Below are 17,468 nucleotides of genomic sequence, written 5' to 3'. Positions count from 1 at the left end.
TGTAAATACCAAAAATCTATTTTGTCTTTCATGTTTTAGTATAACAAGATGAAATAAAACCTACACAGATGTTTTAAAAACCTATACAGGTAAAAAATTTAATGAATAGTTTCATTAAATTTGAAGGGTATAGTTGGGATGATCTAACTTAAAATCGGTACAACATAATAATACATAACATTCACTTGGGTGGAGGTGGATGGGTGAGGAGAAGGTAGTAATATCTAATGACGATAGGCAGTCATTTTTTCCAAACATTATTAAACTGAAGTACAATGACAATGTGTCAGCTGATCAAAAAAGACACACTAGTGAGAGATGATATCACAAGTGTTTTAAATATATGTCACAAATCTCAGGTCACAAGGACAGTCACTCCAAATTGCAAGCACTGGCTAATAAGCTGCTCTCGCATGGATAAAACTGTATGTAGCAATGTTCCCTGGTAAGTAGCAACAGGGATTAAATGATGTCCAATGATTCTCCCAAACATGAAGGTAAAAGCTGACCTGCCATAGACTTTATGGGGACACTTGCCTTCTTGTTCCCAAAAGTAAAATTGATTTAGACTTCAAAGTCTAAATATAGACTTTAGACTTTGTATAACAATTTGTATAATAATATTTGTATAATAAATAATTTTTTTTGGGGGGGTGCACGATCAGGGAATCAAACCCAGGTCTCCCGCATGGAAGGCAGGCATTCTAACCACTGAACTACCCATGCATCCAATAAATCAATTTTAAAAAATCCATATTATATCAGGTAATCCTGTTAACTTTAATCTCAATTTAATACCCAGTAATCTCCAAAACAGTAGCTATGATTCTCAGATATATAGGACTAAAAACTCATACACATAATTACAGAATTTATGTTCTGAAAACGGACTTGTGAAACTTAATGAAGATTTATTAGTTTAGTTCTATAAAATTTCCTTTAATTCAGTTCCAATGTGAAGAGTCTACGAACTTGTAATGAATGAGAAAACTGTCTTCTTAAACTCTATTTTTCATTTGCTCTTGTTGAATTAGCTTTCACTGAAACTGCAAAAAGTATGAAATTAAATATGGAAAATTTTAACTTAAGCCAGCACAGAAAGCAGAAGTTGCAATACAAATTCACCAGTGATTTCATATAATTATATTTTTATAATCAGACCACTAAATGTTCATATTACTGAGAAAAAAATGTTCAGATACCTTAAGAGCTTTGAATGGTTTTGTATCTTCTCCAACTGATCTATTTCTTTGGATAATCTATCGATTTCTTCTTTCAGATGTCTTTGAGTAACATCAACTTGTTGGCACAGGCGCGCAAAAGTGGTAGCCATCTCCCTTAAATTAAAAAACAATCTCATCAGCAGTCATGAATATTATTTTTAAATGAGTAAGCTTTAATTTATAGCTTACATAAAAAGGAGATCACAAGTTCAAAAACATAACTAAAAAAGGTATATCAAAGAACATGGCTAAACATAGTATGAGGATGGGTATGGCATTTGTAACCTTAACATGGTATAAGTTAATTTCATGTGCACTCAAGGGCACTGTTACCTCTCCTATGCAATTTTGATTAGTCTAGATAAAGGTGAAAGATTTCTCTAGAAATCTTTATCTAGATAAAGGTCAAAGAAAGTGTATCTCTTTATAAGCACAATAAACAGTACCTCTGTCCTCAGCCCTATAAAAATAATTATCAAGAACATGAAAGAAAAGGATTCCATGAACTTCCGTGATATACATAAAAAGACTTTAAATCATAACAAAATTCAATTGTGTTTCTAGAACCAAAGGTTTGTATCTACCATTAGTGTATGAGTTAATATAACAGAATTGGTAAACACCCTTTGTATTTTCACAACTTATTGACCTATTTTTCATTTTTCTTTGCATCTGTTTTCCTGTGCATCTTCCCTATAATACCAGTAACAGACAGATGAAGCATTTCTCTTTAATATTTTATTAAGTATTAAATGAACACTTTTGTTTAAAAAATTAACATTCAGTAAATATCTATGAGAAAGTCTTAAGAAATTAACTTAAATTGAGCAATTATTAGGACTTCCCTCCATTAGGGAATCACACTATCTTCAACTTTTAATTTCCTTCCCATTGCCCCTAGCTTAGTTATTGTCACATGGAGGGCAATTCATGAAAGTCTGATGACCAAATTAATGAAAGCTACATTAACTTTGTGTTAATGTTTACCTATGTATTCTCAGCTGATTTATTTTGGGGTCCCAGGTACCTTCATTGGCAGAAAGGATTTTCCTTGATATAAATCAATTAAAATTAAAACTATCGTATAAAATGCATAAAAGCAGAAACTAGGTGGATCCAGTTATTTTTTTGTTATAATAATAAAATTCTGAGTTCTGAAAAAATTGAACCTTTAAATTACAAATCTAGACTGAGAAGGTAAAAATAAATTACAGTCACCATAAAATTAACAGTCTACCTACTATCATGCCTTTTGAACCTAATTAGTAACTGCTAAGAATTCAGTTTTCATTACTGATGAAACAATTTTGTTATGAAACAAATTTCATAATTGAGAAACAAAATATTTTAAGGGCAGGAACATAAGTTTAGAATAGGTCTGCTAAAGGACTGCCTTTTGGATGCTCCCTGGAGTTCTTGCGAAGTTCTATCCACCAACTTACAAATGTTCAACTCCGATCTATCAGAACGCGGAAAAAAAAGTGATTAGAAGAGTTAAGAGGGCAGAAGTGATGCTTCTGAGATTTGCAATACTATTTCTTCACTGCAGTGTCAGTTATAAAATTTTGTGATAATTCTTGAAATGATAATTATCATTTTGTGATAATTCTTGGAGCTATAAGCTTGCTTAACTTGTACATTTTCTCCAAGGATATTTCAAGGAAACTTTTTTATTTAACAAAAGAAGCATCTTTCCACTTACTGTTGTACTTGATGACTGCAGTTTGCACTTGTGAAGCTAACAATCATCTGCAGTTTTTCAGTTGCATAGTTCACAAACTGCTGTTTAAAGGCTCTCTCCTTGGCACGAGTGGTCCAGGACAATCTTTCATAAAGATACAAAGCTCCATACATACTTAAAGAAACAGATATTAGTTTCCAGCCTACAGTTTTCCAAATCTGTAAGACAAAGCCATAACTTAACTTAGAAGGAAAAACACCATTTGGGAGAAGATTTCAAAAGGAGTTTTAGGACACTCATCATTTTGGAAACAGATCTTCAAGATAAATTTTCTAAAAATGTATTACTTCTCCATGAGAAAATCTGAAGTGATTGGAAATCAATCAGGCTGAAAAGGGAGAAGCATGTATCAGATCAGGAATTTTTATATTCTGTTCCACATTTGGTGGGTTGATTCAATCTATCTGTAAATGAGTTAACTTTTTTTGTAGGTTAGAGGCTTCCAAAACCAAAAAGTAAATATATGCTCTTAATGACATGAAATGTTCTTTTAAAATGTAAGAACTACTACTAAAAAGAATCTTTTAATACTTTAAAGCTGAGCTTCCTAACATGACTTACAAAGTATGTTAAGAAATATCTGATGTGAGTGCTGTGATGTGAAAATGATTAGGAAGAATTATTTTAAGGACCAGCTAGTTGGTGGTGTTTCTCTTCTAAAGACATATAGATACTATATATTTTTAAAATTTAAGATCAGACTTCTAAAACTCTTTGCAATTCCCACTTTTAACCTACAAATTGTCAAATCACTTCATAGAGTCTGGAAATAAAATTGTGCATGCATGTTTATGTGTGTCTTTTATGACCTTACAGATAGCTTTGAGAAAACTTCTATTTTAATTATACTGAAAATTAGTGTTTCTTACCACTCCTCCAACAACAATGATGCCCATAGAGGTTCTAGATGTAAGAGAAGCTAATCCTGTTATTAAGGTAACCATGAGTTCTTCCTGTGATGCATTATCTGGTATTGCTGGATTGGTAGAAACAGTGGGAGTAGAAGCTAAAGATCTAGGGAGCTGGTAAGGTTGAGGAAAAAAGATTATTTCAGTTAAACAACTACAAACAAAAAAGTTATATTTATAAAAATTTATAATAATGCTTCAAAGATCGTAGTAGTAAATCTATAAAAAGAAAAACCCCCAAATGAATTTACCATAAAAATATATGAAGAAAATAAAATGGTGTGAAAATTATTTTCTATGACACAAACCAAGGATATCATGAAGAATAATTCATTCCCATAATATACAGTGGAGTCTACCTTCAACATCAGGCCCTTAAATCTCAAGAAGAATTAATAACAAATGTTGATGAGAATGTTTCAGAACTCAGAACTTTCATACACTGCTTGTGGATATGGAAAATAGTACTACCACCTTGGAAAACAGTTCGGCTGACTACCATGGTATCCCAGCAATTTTATTCCCAGCAAAATATACCCAAGAGAAATAAAAACATACATCCACATAAAAACTTGAAAATGAATGTTCATAGCAGCATTACTCATAACAGCCAAAAAAGTAGTAACAACTCAATGTCCTTTAATTGATGTATGGATAAACAAAATGTGGTGGTATATACATGTAACAGATTGTTATTCAGCCATAAAAAGGGATGAGGTACTTAAACAGATTACAACACTGATTTAACATGATGACAAACTTTGCAAACATCAAAAACTGAAAGAAGTTAGCCACAAAATGCCACATATCTATGATTCCATCTATATGAAATGTCCAGAAAGGGTAAACTGATACCAAGAGAAGGCAGATTAGTGGTGGGGCTGGGAACAGTAAATGACAACTAATAGGTATGACGGATTCTTTGAAGTTGACAACGTTCTAAGGTTTTTTTTTTTTCAACTCCAGAAATTTTCTGAAAAGCCCTGAGCTGATATAAAATTCAATAAGGTTTTTCTTTAAAAATGCATTTATACCAGCTTATTTAAAGTCTGGGGAAAAAAAAACTTTTAAGACAAAAAATTTACAAACACCTACAACAGTACGGGATGAAAACTTCAGACTGGCTTTCCCTTCTGCACAGTACACCTAAGCCAGACTGATAAAGCTAGTCCTGGGAAAAAAATTTAAGCAAATGAAAAAAAAAAGGTTCTCAGGAGGTAGAATCAAAAATACATACCTGAAAGATAGGTTCTGATAATCCTAGCAGCACTCTCTGAGCATTATTAGGTCCCAAGAAACGATGTACCAGGGAAGACCAGCCCAGGGAAAAATGGAATACAATATCCTCTTGAAAATCAGAGCATAACTTGTGGCAATTTAAGTCATAGCTGAGATCAAATTTCTTGCAAGGGATCAGTGTATGTAGTTTACTTTGTATACCAGCTGGAAGTAATGGCTTCAAATTTTCTAGACAAAAATAGGATACCTATTTTAATAGTAGTAAATAATGTTTTACCTTCTATAAGACATAACAAGGAAAATAAATCCTTTTCCAAAGAAAGAAAAAAATAATTAAAGAGCCTTGTAGACATAAATATTACCAATAATTTCCTGCTGGGACTGAAGCATTGAGGCATTGACTTCACTGGTGCACCGATCAGCCAAATTCCTTCCCATACCATCTTCTATGTGCTTATTTAGCTCCTATTAACAATGGTAAATGATCACATTACTCTTTCTCCAGAGTATGCCAATTTCTTAGAGACTTAAGAGAGTTATCCTCTCTTACTCAACAGTATAATACAATATAGCTTACATTCACTGCAAGAGTGCACAAGAGATTTAACAGTTTAATTCTATACGAGTCACCACAAAGATACTAAAAAACCCAAACCACTAAATAAGAGTAGAGAATAAGGTGAGGTAATTGTCTCGGAATAATTTTTAACTACACTTTAACTTACATTCTTATACACTTTCAATACACTTGGAGTAGGATGAAACTCAGAACAAAATTCATCAACCAAAACTGAGAGTCGACAAATTTCATCTGTCATTGCACATGAAACCTGAAAATATTAAAAAACCAAGAGACCAAGAATTAAAAGATTACCAACCACACAACAAATCAAACTGAAAACAAACAAAATTTAAATATTCCTTTACAATAACAAGAATTTTTCTAACATTACAAAAATATTTCTACTTTCATATATTTTAATCATAAAGTTATTGTCACCCACCTTGTTTGCCACCTCCTCTGTTACCTCCTTGATTTTTTTCTTAACATCCAATGTTAAAAGATTCATTTGATTTCGAATAAAATCCAATCTATCAATTTGATCTTCCCTCTCTTCCATTGAATAAACCCTATTAAAATATGAAGAATAATTAATATTTAGGGTATATTGAAGTCCCAAAGCAATTAAACAAAGACACTCATTGATATATTGAACCCTTTAGTATAGCACAAGAAAAAAGCTATCTCATATTTCAACATCTAAAAGGATTCAAACAATTTAATAAACAAGGGTCAAGCAAACAGTGGCCAAGAAGCCAAATCCAGTCACCTGCCCTTTTTTTTTTAGGTGCATGGTCCAGGAATTGAACTCGGGTCTCCCGCATGAAAGGCAAGCATTCTACCGCTGAACCACCTGTGCACCCTGCCCATTTTTTGTAACACAGCCACACCCACTCATTTACCCATTTTCTCTGGCTACTTTCAATAGACAACTGTAAGGATGAGTGGTTGCAAAAGAAACGGTATGGCCACAAAGCCTAAAACATTTACTATCTGACCCTTTATAGAAAGTTTGTCAACTCCTGGATAATATGGGAAAACAAAGACCTGAGAGCCTTTTAAAATAATTTTGAGCTGAAAGTGTGCCCAAGAAATTATGATAATAAAAACTGCTCACATCATATCATCTTTGTGCCATACTTAGTTCATTTTCCTACATTTAGAAAAATCAATAATAAGGTCAATCCACTGGACCAAACACTAGTTTGGCTACTACAATAAAACACTGAAAAGGACTTCAATGGCAACATAATCTCATATATTATCTACAGAGGAACCTTACAAGGCTTAAGGACTTCGGTTCTCTCTCTTCTATTTTATGTGGTGGCAGCTCTCTAGTTTTATGCATAATGCACTCCTGAAAAAGTGTCAAAAACCAAACAATAGACTTGAAATGTGATATGAGGGGAGTTTTGCTCCCCTCTACGTCAAATACATTTAAGATTTCCAGTTATATTTCATCTTGCACACAATCTTTGATGCTATATATCTTTCCTTCCAATGGCTTAACTCCAGTAAACGTTCAACTGAGGCTTAACACCATCATTTTTTTCATATCTAGTAAGATTCTGATATTTGTTTCAAATGTACCAAGTTTGTGAAAACTATACTCTTCATCAATGGTGACAGCACTTTAGTATACTCATTTCCACTCTTTGTAAGGCTAAAAATGGAATCAAACAGCACAGTACAGTATGACAAGTAGGGTAATACTTACCAAATTGACACTCTGGCTGGCAAGCAGTATTTACTAGCCAATAATCAAAAAACCACAACTGCATAAAAAAGTGATTTTAAGGTGTTAATACATAAATTTATGAAAGAATGGGTCATGAGGTGAATTTTAGAAAAAGGATCACAGGCTCTTCATTTTTGCAAAGAATTCTGTTTGAAGAAATGGTTCTTCTGCTTTGAAGATATTTTAAAACCACTAAATATTTTTAAATCATTAATTCATACATGGTACTACTGAGATGAAGGGATGGTTAACGATTTCCTCAAGGTTAAAGAATATTTGCAATTTCAAACATCACTTTAAAAATATGCAAGTAGGGAACAGTTAAAACCCACAAAGTTGATTTTAGTGTGAAAAGTATTTACAATATAACAATTTTAAATCTTAATCTTAGGAACTTACACTGACACACAAAAAAGTAACACTTTCATGTTGCAATAAAATGAACTCATACCTTTTCTCTGCTGCTGCCACGTTTACTGAATCCATTATGTTTTTCACAGTATCTAGTATCTGTTTAGCTCTGATAGTGTGCTGTTCAAATTTTGTTTTCACTGCTGACTGCGAGATACACTCCTGCGAGGGGCCCAAGCCATAACACATTACTGTAATTCCATCACAACATTTTCAGGAATTTAAACACAAAAACTTGCTGTTTGTAACTTAAGCAAAAACAGAAATAAGAATGCAAAATAAATGCATAAACACAACTTAAAATTACAAAGGTTAAAAAAAGGACAAGGATTCAAAACTAAAAAGTACTTTAACAGCAAGTTCAAAGCTTTGTGTATTTTTACCCAGTAATGTGCAATGGTTCTGTCCACTACAACATTAAAATATATAAATAAACAAAACAGGGCACTGTTTTTTATTGTTAAAAAGGGTTTCCTTATTAGAATTCCTAATTTTATCTGGCTCACCTTAGATCCAGTTCTAGTTCAGTTTGATTTTTCTCATACTTGCAATGGACAACCTAATAAAAATTCTTGAGTTATGAATTAGAATTCTACCTCATTAAAAAATACCAGTGTAATTCTCTAAAATGATTCATGTAGAGTTAGTAAAAAGGACCTCTACAGATTAAAACATGAACAATTTGAAACATATTCTTTAAGAAAAAAAGTCTAATATTTCAATAGCTTATCTGCAGTTATTTCGGATATCCTTTTACTGTCACTGGGGTATAGTGTCTGCATCAGGCCTAATTAATGCCCTATCTCATTTGTTTTACCTTCAAACTAACAGACTAAAAATCAATTTAGCATTTCATAGTCAGCACTTTCTGAAATGGAAGCGAATACAAGAGAATGCATTACATATAGTGATGAATATACAAAATTTTTGCTTCATTTTAAATATGTGCATACTAATTGCTATCTAAAAATTTATGTACATACTTTTTACTGTTCATCACCAAGTTTGCAAAATTATTAAAATAAAATTGGCCTCATTCCATTTTTACTTAACAGAAAGTCCTCTCTTCTACTGACAACATTTAAAAACAACTACTTTGTGTTAGGCAATAGTTTCTTAGACTTTACACCCAAAGCACAAACAACAAAATTAACGACTTTTGTGCACCAAAGGACTTCATCATGAAAGTAAAATGAAGACACACACAATGGGAGAAGACATTTGGAAACCCCATATCTGATCAGGATTTAATAATCCAGAATACATAAAGAAATTCTACAACTCACCAATAAAAAGACAACTCAATTTAAAAATCAGAAAAAGACTTAAAGAGACACTTCTCCAACAAAGATATATAAATAGCCAAAAAGCTCACAAAAAGGTGTTCAACATTATTAGCTATCAGGAAGATGCAAACCTAAACCACAATGATATATCATTTCACACTCACTAGAATGGCTACTATTAATAAAATAGAAAATTACATGTGTGAGAGAGGATGTATAGAAATAGGAACACTCATTCATTATTGGGCGAATGTAGGGTACAGCTACTGTACTGTGGGACAGTTTGGTGGTTCCTCAGAAAGTTAAGACTAGAATTAATATAGGACCCACCAATCCTACTTCTAGGTATATGCTCCAAATAGATACTTACACACCAATGTTTATAGTAGTGTTATTCACAACTGCCAAAATGTGGAAATAAACCAAATGTCCATCAAAAGAGTAATGAATAAATAAAAAGTGGTTATGTAAATACAATGGAGTATTATTCAGCTATTAAAAAGAATGAGTTCTGAAACATTCAACAACATGGATAAACCTTGAAGATACCATGTTAAGTGAAATAAGCCTGGCACAAAAGGACAAATAATGTATGATCTCACAATATGAAATAATTAGAATAAGCAAATTCATAGAGTTAGAAACCAGAACGTAAGTTATGAGCTGGAGTAGGAGAAGGAAATGGGGAATTAATGCTTAAGTTGTACAGTTTCTATTTGGGTTTATAAAAAAGTTTTGGTAATAGATGATGCTGAAGGAAGCACAAAGTTAGGAACATAATTAACAGCACTGAATTACATATCTGAATGTGGTGAAAAAGGGAAATTTAAGTTGCATATATATTGCTAGAATACAAATTGAAACATAGGACTGTACAATACAAAGAGTGAATACTATTGTAAATGATGGGCTGCCGTTAATTATACAGTTATTAAAATGTTCTTTCATGAACTGTAACAGATATACATGAATACAAGCTGTTAACTGGGTGGTATAGGGGAACTCTATCTTAAGCATGATTTTTCTGTAAACTTATAAATTCTCCAATTAGAAAAACAAAAACTCAAACAAGCAAAAAACAACTACAAGCATTTACAGAGAAACATTATCTGGTCTTCGAACAACCTAAGAATTACTAAGCTGGTCCCATCAAAAAGTTATCTGGTCTTTGAACACCCTAAGAAATACTAGACTGGTCCCATCAACTGCAATTAACTAGAAAAGATGTTTTCTAAGAGACCATATTTATTTTCTATGGCAAATTAAAAACATATTAGGGATATGTCCCAACCGTCCGAGGCTTGTATGAATTCATCTCCTTATTCTATTTACCTAGTATAATGTGTACTAAAATTCACTCCTGTACTTTCTTTGTCACAAGAAATAGCTTTCACAAGTCTTAAAAAATATTCATTTAATACTCTATCACTACACTCATCACAAAGTCATTAGTATGGTACATTCATTGTTTTATTTATAACCTACCCTTAGTCTCCATGTCTCTAAAATGATTACATGTCCACTTTACTTACACAGAAAGACTTTTAATCTCTTCTGCCATTTTAGCTAAACTCTCCAGTATTTTTGAGGAAAAAACAAAACAAAACAGATTCCTTTATTTAGCTATACTGCATTTGTAGGTAATCCATTTAGGCGAGTTTATAAAGACTTCTGGCTCCTTTCTTGCACTAAACTCAGAGTCCACACAACTTTCTTTTATTTGTAAAGCCTCACTTTTGGTTATGATGAAATGCATTTTATGCATCACTTATTTTCACTAATTCTAAAGATATTAGTGATTGGAAGTTACAGCATTCCTGTTCTATTTAAATGCCTAAAGCAAGGATAAAATATTTCTGGATGCTTCCTTCTTTAAAACACCAGGAACTACTCAATTTACATTAAATATTTAAAAACCAACAGAAAATTTAATTTATCCCTCATAATTGTGCCAAATTAACCTCCACAAGAAATCATAGAAACATAATATTTTTAAAAGGAAAAAAAATATTTAAAAAACTATGTTCCTCGATGAAGCAGATCTAGATATCAGCAATGAAGATCCAAATGTGTAGATAACAGCACAGTGTTAGAGCTAGACTAGACAGGAAAGAAAAGAGCTCCAAAAGTTATTAGGCAAAAGTTACTTTTGATTCAAGAATGTACAATGATGAATAAAGAAACAGAAAACAAGTATTTTCTACTTAAAAATATTCCAAACTGATGTTCTCACTAAACTGCAGGATAAACAGGTACCCTGCAAAATAAACTTTATTCTCAAATAGAAGTATAGGAAAAACTAAGTTAAAGTTTATTTACTGAGTTATTTCTCGGTATACTAATACATATATAAATCTCCAAGAGGAACATATATAGTGTGCCACCAGTTTCCAGGCTTTTTCTATCAGAAACTCCTTTTTTTTCTTCCAATTTTCTAAGGAAAATTTTAAAATACTACAATAATCCAATTAAAATTTGACCTTTAAGAGTAAACTATTGGTTAATACTCTCTAAAGAGTCAGAACCAAAATAATAATCACATCCCAAAAAACAGTTTTCTGGTTTCCTACAAACATCTAAAGATAGAGCTAATAATTAATCATACATAGCTATACATATGCAAATATTAATATTTGTACATTCAATTAAAACATAAAATCAACAAACTTGTCAAGTCACCTTGATTTCAGACCCCAACACTCAAAAATGCTATCCATCATTCCTTACTATTTCAAAATATTTTAAACCAATAAGAAAGAGTACAAGAATGAACACCAATATACCTTTTTTCACATATATATACACCAATTGTTGACATTCTGCCTCATTCATTTCTTTCTTTATCTCTCTCTTACAAATACATACATTCTTTTTTTCTTATTTGCTGAACAATCCGAGAGTTTACTGCAGTCATTACAACCTTACTGCTAAATATTTACAGCAGATCTTGTCTACTAAGAATGGTAACATTTCCCTACATAACCACTAGACAATTATCATGCTCAGAACATTTCCATTAAGACAATACAATTCCTTGTTACAATTTCACCAATTGTCCCAGGAATGTCCTTTACAACAAATCCATTCCCATTATAAAAAATTTGTCTATGTCACCATCCCATCATAAACCAAAGAATAGTTTAAGACCAAAGATTTGTGCACAGAAATCTGGATTTTCTAACTTGCCTTTAGAATATATGCTGTCCAAATGCAGGTTGAAAACAATAAGAAAAGAATATTATTAGAATAACATTGATGTAACTCAACTGTACCCAATTTAACTTTATTTTATTTTATTTTTTTTATTATTATTATTTTTTTACATGGGCAGGCACTGGGAATCGAACCCGGGTCCTCTGGCATGGCAGGAAAGCATTCTTGCCTGCTGAGCCACCGTGGCCTGCCCCAATTTAACCTTAAAGCTTTGTTTAACTTAGTGTGAAATTTTTCTTTTCACAAAGATCCATCCTATAAGACTATAAAGAAACTGAAATGACTTCCAAAGGAAAAAAAAGTGTATACAGGCCATATTCTGTTACCACAATGCAATGAAATCAAGAAATGACCGAATGTCAGATTAAAATAATCAACACATTTCAATTTTAACAACTCCTGTTACTAAAAGGAAATGCCAAAAACTGTCATTCAAAACTAATCAGAAACAATGCAAACCTAACTAGATATTCAAACTCACGAGATAAACCCAAAACTGCACTAACAGACAAATGCAAAGCACTAAATCCTTTCTTAAAAAACAAAAAGTAAAAACAATTCAACTGAAAAAACAAATAAGTTAAGTCACTGACAAGTCCAGCTAAGGTAAAAAACATATATATATAAAAATGGAATATATAGGAATGAGAATGGACAACAATTTTAAAACTGAACATAATTTTATGCTAGTAAAGTATAAATTTTCAGAAAGGCATCAATTTCTAGGAAATCACAACTTGTCAAAATTAATTTAAGAAACAAAGCTCAGATAAATGTTTGGAAAAAAGGTGAAAAATGTTGTCAAAGTCAGCACCAAAAATCGCTTGGCCTTTAGTATAGCTGAACATAAAAATTTTTTGCCCATCTGATTATTTTTTTTTAGATAAATTTGAGTAATTTTTAGCTGGTTCTCACTTTAGATATATCATAGTTTTACTTACACAAAATGTTCCAAATCTAAAGCTCGATACTCTTCCATGGCTTTATAAAAAAGCAATTGCTCACATGCAATTTTTTTTCCATATAACTCTCAGATTCCCAAAGAAACTTATACAATTAAAAAAAATGCCCTGCCACATTTCTTTGAAAAATATTTTTAAAAAGTAGTTTCCAAGTTTGCCTGATTATTACTATTTTCATTCCTACCTCTTTAAGGATATATCCTGGGAAAGCAAAAGGTATACCATGAATCAATATGAAAAAGGTAAAAGTGCATAATAGAACATTATATGATTTGGTAGGAGAAATTAATGATAAATATTCACAAAAAAATATTGTGAATGGTCAATAAAAAGCAAATGCAAGGGAAATAGAACAATAGATCCTCCCTCATGCTTTCCCCATAGATTAAATAACTGGTAAGAGTGAAGAGATCATCATTTCTCTTGGGGAAGGAAAAGGGAAAAAAAACAGACAGACAACAAAGGTCTTTAAGTAACTTGGAACGTCAAGTACTCTATTGCTTGGTTTGAGATAAGAGAACCTCTACTGAGATTCCAGGGGAATCTGAACCATTAGAGAAATCTTACCAAGACAGCTGGTGGTGGGTTTTCTTTTTCTCTCACACACTTTGTCTATCTGCATAATGGGCCTTTCTTCCTTTCACCAAATTAAAGGTGGGATAATTAGCAAAGTTTCAATTTGAAAAATTCTGCCAAGTTTAGTCAATAATCATGTCCCAACTATTAAAGTAGCTACTATATATATAATATATATATGGAATAATTACAGATGGAGGTTTCTTCCATTCTGAAGTCTTTATGTTTCATTCATGGGTGAGGAAGGAATATGGAATCTAAACAGAAGTAGATTAAATGTGAGTTCAGATGATTAACGTCTAAAGAACTTTTTGGTAAAATGTAGATTAAGTTCAATGTGTCTGAATAAGGCACTCATGGTGCAACAGATGGAATTATCCTTCCTCCCTAGCCACACATCAAGCACTCCTGTGCTTCAGTAGTTTCCTGCAAGATTCCTCAAGTATGGGAACTGTGTATCTTAACTATTTTTGTATTCATTCATTTGTTCACACAAAGTATGGAGAATGAAAAGGTGGCCAAAGTTCAGGAATGTAATAAACCTTGGTCAAATGGCATAACCACATTCTATATATAGCTCCGTAAATAGTATGATACTCAAGAAAAAGGATGATCTTCATTATATCCTATTGGCCATCCCAGCAGCCTGTCTATCTTACTGAATATGGACAATTTTACTCACTGTTGGATAGCACAAGCAACTGGGAAATAGCTTCTCATTTAAGTGTGTATATATACACACACACAAAGAATAAATAAAAATTATAATCTTTAGTTAACAATTCTTCTGGATCACTTCACAAGGACTTCTTTTCTTCAAGCTTTCTGTGTCTCACTTGCAGTTTATGAGTCAGGGACTACTAAATAATAGCAAAGGTTGTTGTCAAAGATATATAATGAAAATAGAGTACAAGATTACGATCAATGCTGAAGTTTTGTATCTGCCTATATAGCCAAAAAATTCCTACCTCAAATATTTGCTCAAAATGCTGAAACTCCCGTAATCTTGCCTGAAATCCTTCAGCAAGAGCCCCACCTGTAACATATAAGTGAAAATTTTCAAATCTTCTATCTTGCAAGATAAGATTTCTAGCATGCAGGTGTTTTTATAACCCATAGTAATCCTCAAAAGGAAATGTATAGTTAATACATACCACCTTCTGGCATCCCTTGTGCTCTGTGCTTTCTAGCACTAAGAACTTCCTTTGCCGAAACAAAAAAGATGCGATTCTGAGCTTCTAGGGGATTAACAACTCTGAGCTCCTCCACCAAGAAATTTAAGCATCTTTCCATATGCTGCCTACGTACCTACAGAGGAAAGAAAGGGTTTAAAATAATTCTAACAGTTTAAACAAATATAATTATAACCAACAACTACAGGCCTACACTAAACTTTAATAGTGATATTACCCATATATTTAACTAATCAAAAAATTCTAATACATGAAGCTTGACAAGAAACTCCTTTCTCTTGATCTGAAATAATGATTCTTTCATTTCAACATTTAAAATTTTGACATACTAACAAATACCACACAGCCATTATAAAACATGTTGTTGCCAAACATTAACACTTAGTTGGATGGCAAAAGGTTCCCAATACGATATTAAGGTTGTACGTGATTATACTACCAAAAAAATGATGTGTGTATAAATTAACAGTAGTAGCAGTCTCAAGGGTGATATTTCATTCTTTATGCTTTTTTCTGTTTTCCAAAGTTTTCTACAATGAAGCTGTTATTGCCTTTGCAATTAGAAAATAAGTATACAATAAATTTGCCACAATGTAGCAATTTTTTACTAGAGAGTAGAATATAAATGTTATTTTTCTTAAAACCACTGGGAGTTAAGGTTGGGGACTATGCATTCCTTAGGAACAGAGCTGCACTGTTATATTTAAGATCAGCACTTGACCTACAACTGAACAAAGATAACACAATTAAAAAACAGGCAAAAGATGTGAATAGATGTTGCTCCAAAAGCCATACAAATAGCTGACAGTATACATGATCAACATCACTAATCATTAGGAAAATGCAAATCAAAAACATAATGAGATCCTTCCTCTCACTCACAAGAACGGCTATATAAAAAAAAAGAAAAAGGAAAATAACAAGTGCTAGTGAGAATGTAGAGAAAGTGGAACTGCCGTACATTGCTGGATGAAATAGAAACGGGAGTGGCCCCTATGACAAACAGTTTGGCGATTTCTAAAAAAATTAAAACACAAAATTACCAAATGACTGACAATTACTACTCCAGGTATATACTGAAAGAGAAAACAGGGACTCGAACAAACACTTTTAACCGATGTTCACAACAGTATTATCATAACAGCCAAAACTGGAAACAACCCAAGTGTCCATCAATAGATGAACAGATAAAAAAATGTGGCACATACACAAAATGGTGCATTATTCAGCCATAAAAAGGAATGAATGCTTCAACATGGATGAATCTTGAAAATATTATGTTAAGTGAAACAAGTATTGTACCACATATCCAGAATAAGCAAATTCAGAGACAGAAAGTAGATCTGAGGTTACCAGGGGCCAGAGGGAGGGACAAGAGGAAGCTACTGCTTTATGGGTAGAGTACTGCTGGGAGATGAAACGTTTTGATAAAGGATGGTGGTGATGGAAGCACAACATTGTAAATGAAACTAGCATATGAGTATTAAAGCTAGGATTAACCATTACAGATCAGTTTAGTACTAGCCTTTACCACAGAGCTATAAGAAGAGAGCTCTATAGTAAGAACAGTGACATATATCCAACAAAAAGGCATAAACACGTGCACCAAAAGGATATATACAAAAATATGCATGACAGTATTACTCACAGGAGCTAAAAACAGGAAATCACTCAAATGCCCATCACTAACAGAATGAATAAATCACCTGTGGTATATTCACACAATGAAATAAAGAGCAATGAGAATGAACCACCACTACACAAAAACAATATAGATAATTATCAAACATAACATTCAATGAAAGAAACTAGAAACAAATGCAGATACTCTAAGCTTATCCTGCATAAAGTTTAAAAGCTGGAAAAATTAATCTGTGCTGCTGTAAATTAGAATATGTGGTTATCCCCTCAGGGAAGGACAGAAACCGGAAAAGGGCATGAAGAATGGTTTCTGTGTTAGGAATTGCTTCTTTTCTGGATACAGACACAGGTGTGTTAAATTTGCAAAATGCACTGGGTCGGACACTTACGATTTGCATACTCTTCTGTTATATATGTCATACTTCAGTAAAAAGTTCACACAAGAAATAAATTCTCTACCCCCAAGAGAACCTCTTTTGTTGCTCAGATGTGGCCTCTCTCTCCAGCCAACACAACTAGCAAACTCACCGCTGTCCCCCTCTCTACGTGGGACATGACTCCCAGGGGTGTGGACCTTCCTGGCAATGTGGAACAGAAATCCTACAATGAGCTGGGACTCAGCATCAAGGGACTGAGAAAACCTTTTCAACCAAAAGGGGGAATGGTGAAATCAGACAAAACAAAGTGTCAATGGCTGAGAGGTTCCAGAGTCAAGAGGTTATCCTGGAGGTTATTCTTATGCATTAAATAGATATCACCTTGTTAGTCAAGATGT

The 17,468-nt window shown here is 32.7% G+C and overlaps 1 protein-coding gene across 4 annotated transcripts in view; it reads right to left on the bottom strand.

The window, feature by feature from the left end:
• The window catches only part of MFN1 (mitofusin 1), a 50,847-nt gene that overhangs the window by 17,621 nt on the left and 15,758 nt on the right, over positions 1-17,468 (bottom strand). For all 4 annotated transcript variants that reach the window (XM_077161122.1, XM_077161121.1, XM_077161123.1 and 1 more), the window contains exons 8-17: positions 15,014-15,167; positions 14,828-14,895; positions 7,863-7,984; positions 6,116-6,242; positions 5,837-5,941; positions 5,474-5,576; positions 5,110-5,339; positions 3,834-3,986; positions 2,926-3,122; positions 1,203-1,337 (exon numbers count right to left, since the gene is read on the bottom strand). In XM_077161122.1, coding sequence (XP_077017237.1) covers positions 1,203-1,337; positions 2,926-3,122; positions 3,834-3,986; positions 5,110-5,339; positions 5,474-5,576; positions 5,837-5,941; positions 6,116-6,242; positions 7,863-7,984; positions 14,828-14,895; positions 15,014-15,167 — 1,394 coding nt within the window. The remainder of the gene's footprint in view (positions 1-1,202; positions 1,338-2,925; positions 3,123-3,833; positions 3,987-5,109; positions 5,340-5,473; positions 5,577-5,836; positions 5,942-6,115; positions 6,243-7,862; positions 7,985-14,827; positions 14,896-15,013; positions 15,168-17,468) is intronic.

The sequence above is a fragment of the Tamandua tetradactyla genome, chromosome 5, assembly GCF_023851605.1.
Source record: "Tamandua tetradactyla isolate mTamTet1 chromosome 5, mTamTet1.pri, whole genome shotgun sequence".
Lineage (NCBI taxonomy): Eukaryota > Metazoa > Chordata > Mammalia > Pilosa > Myrmecophagidae > Tamandua > Tamandua tetradactyla.
Note: the sequence above shows the minus strand (reverse complement) of the source record. Positions and strands in the feature narration are given on the sequence as shown.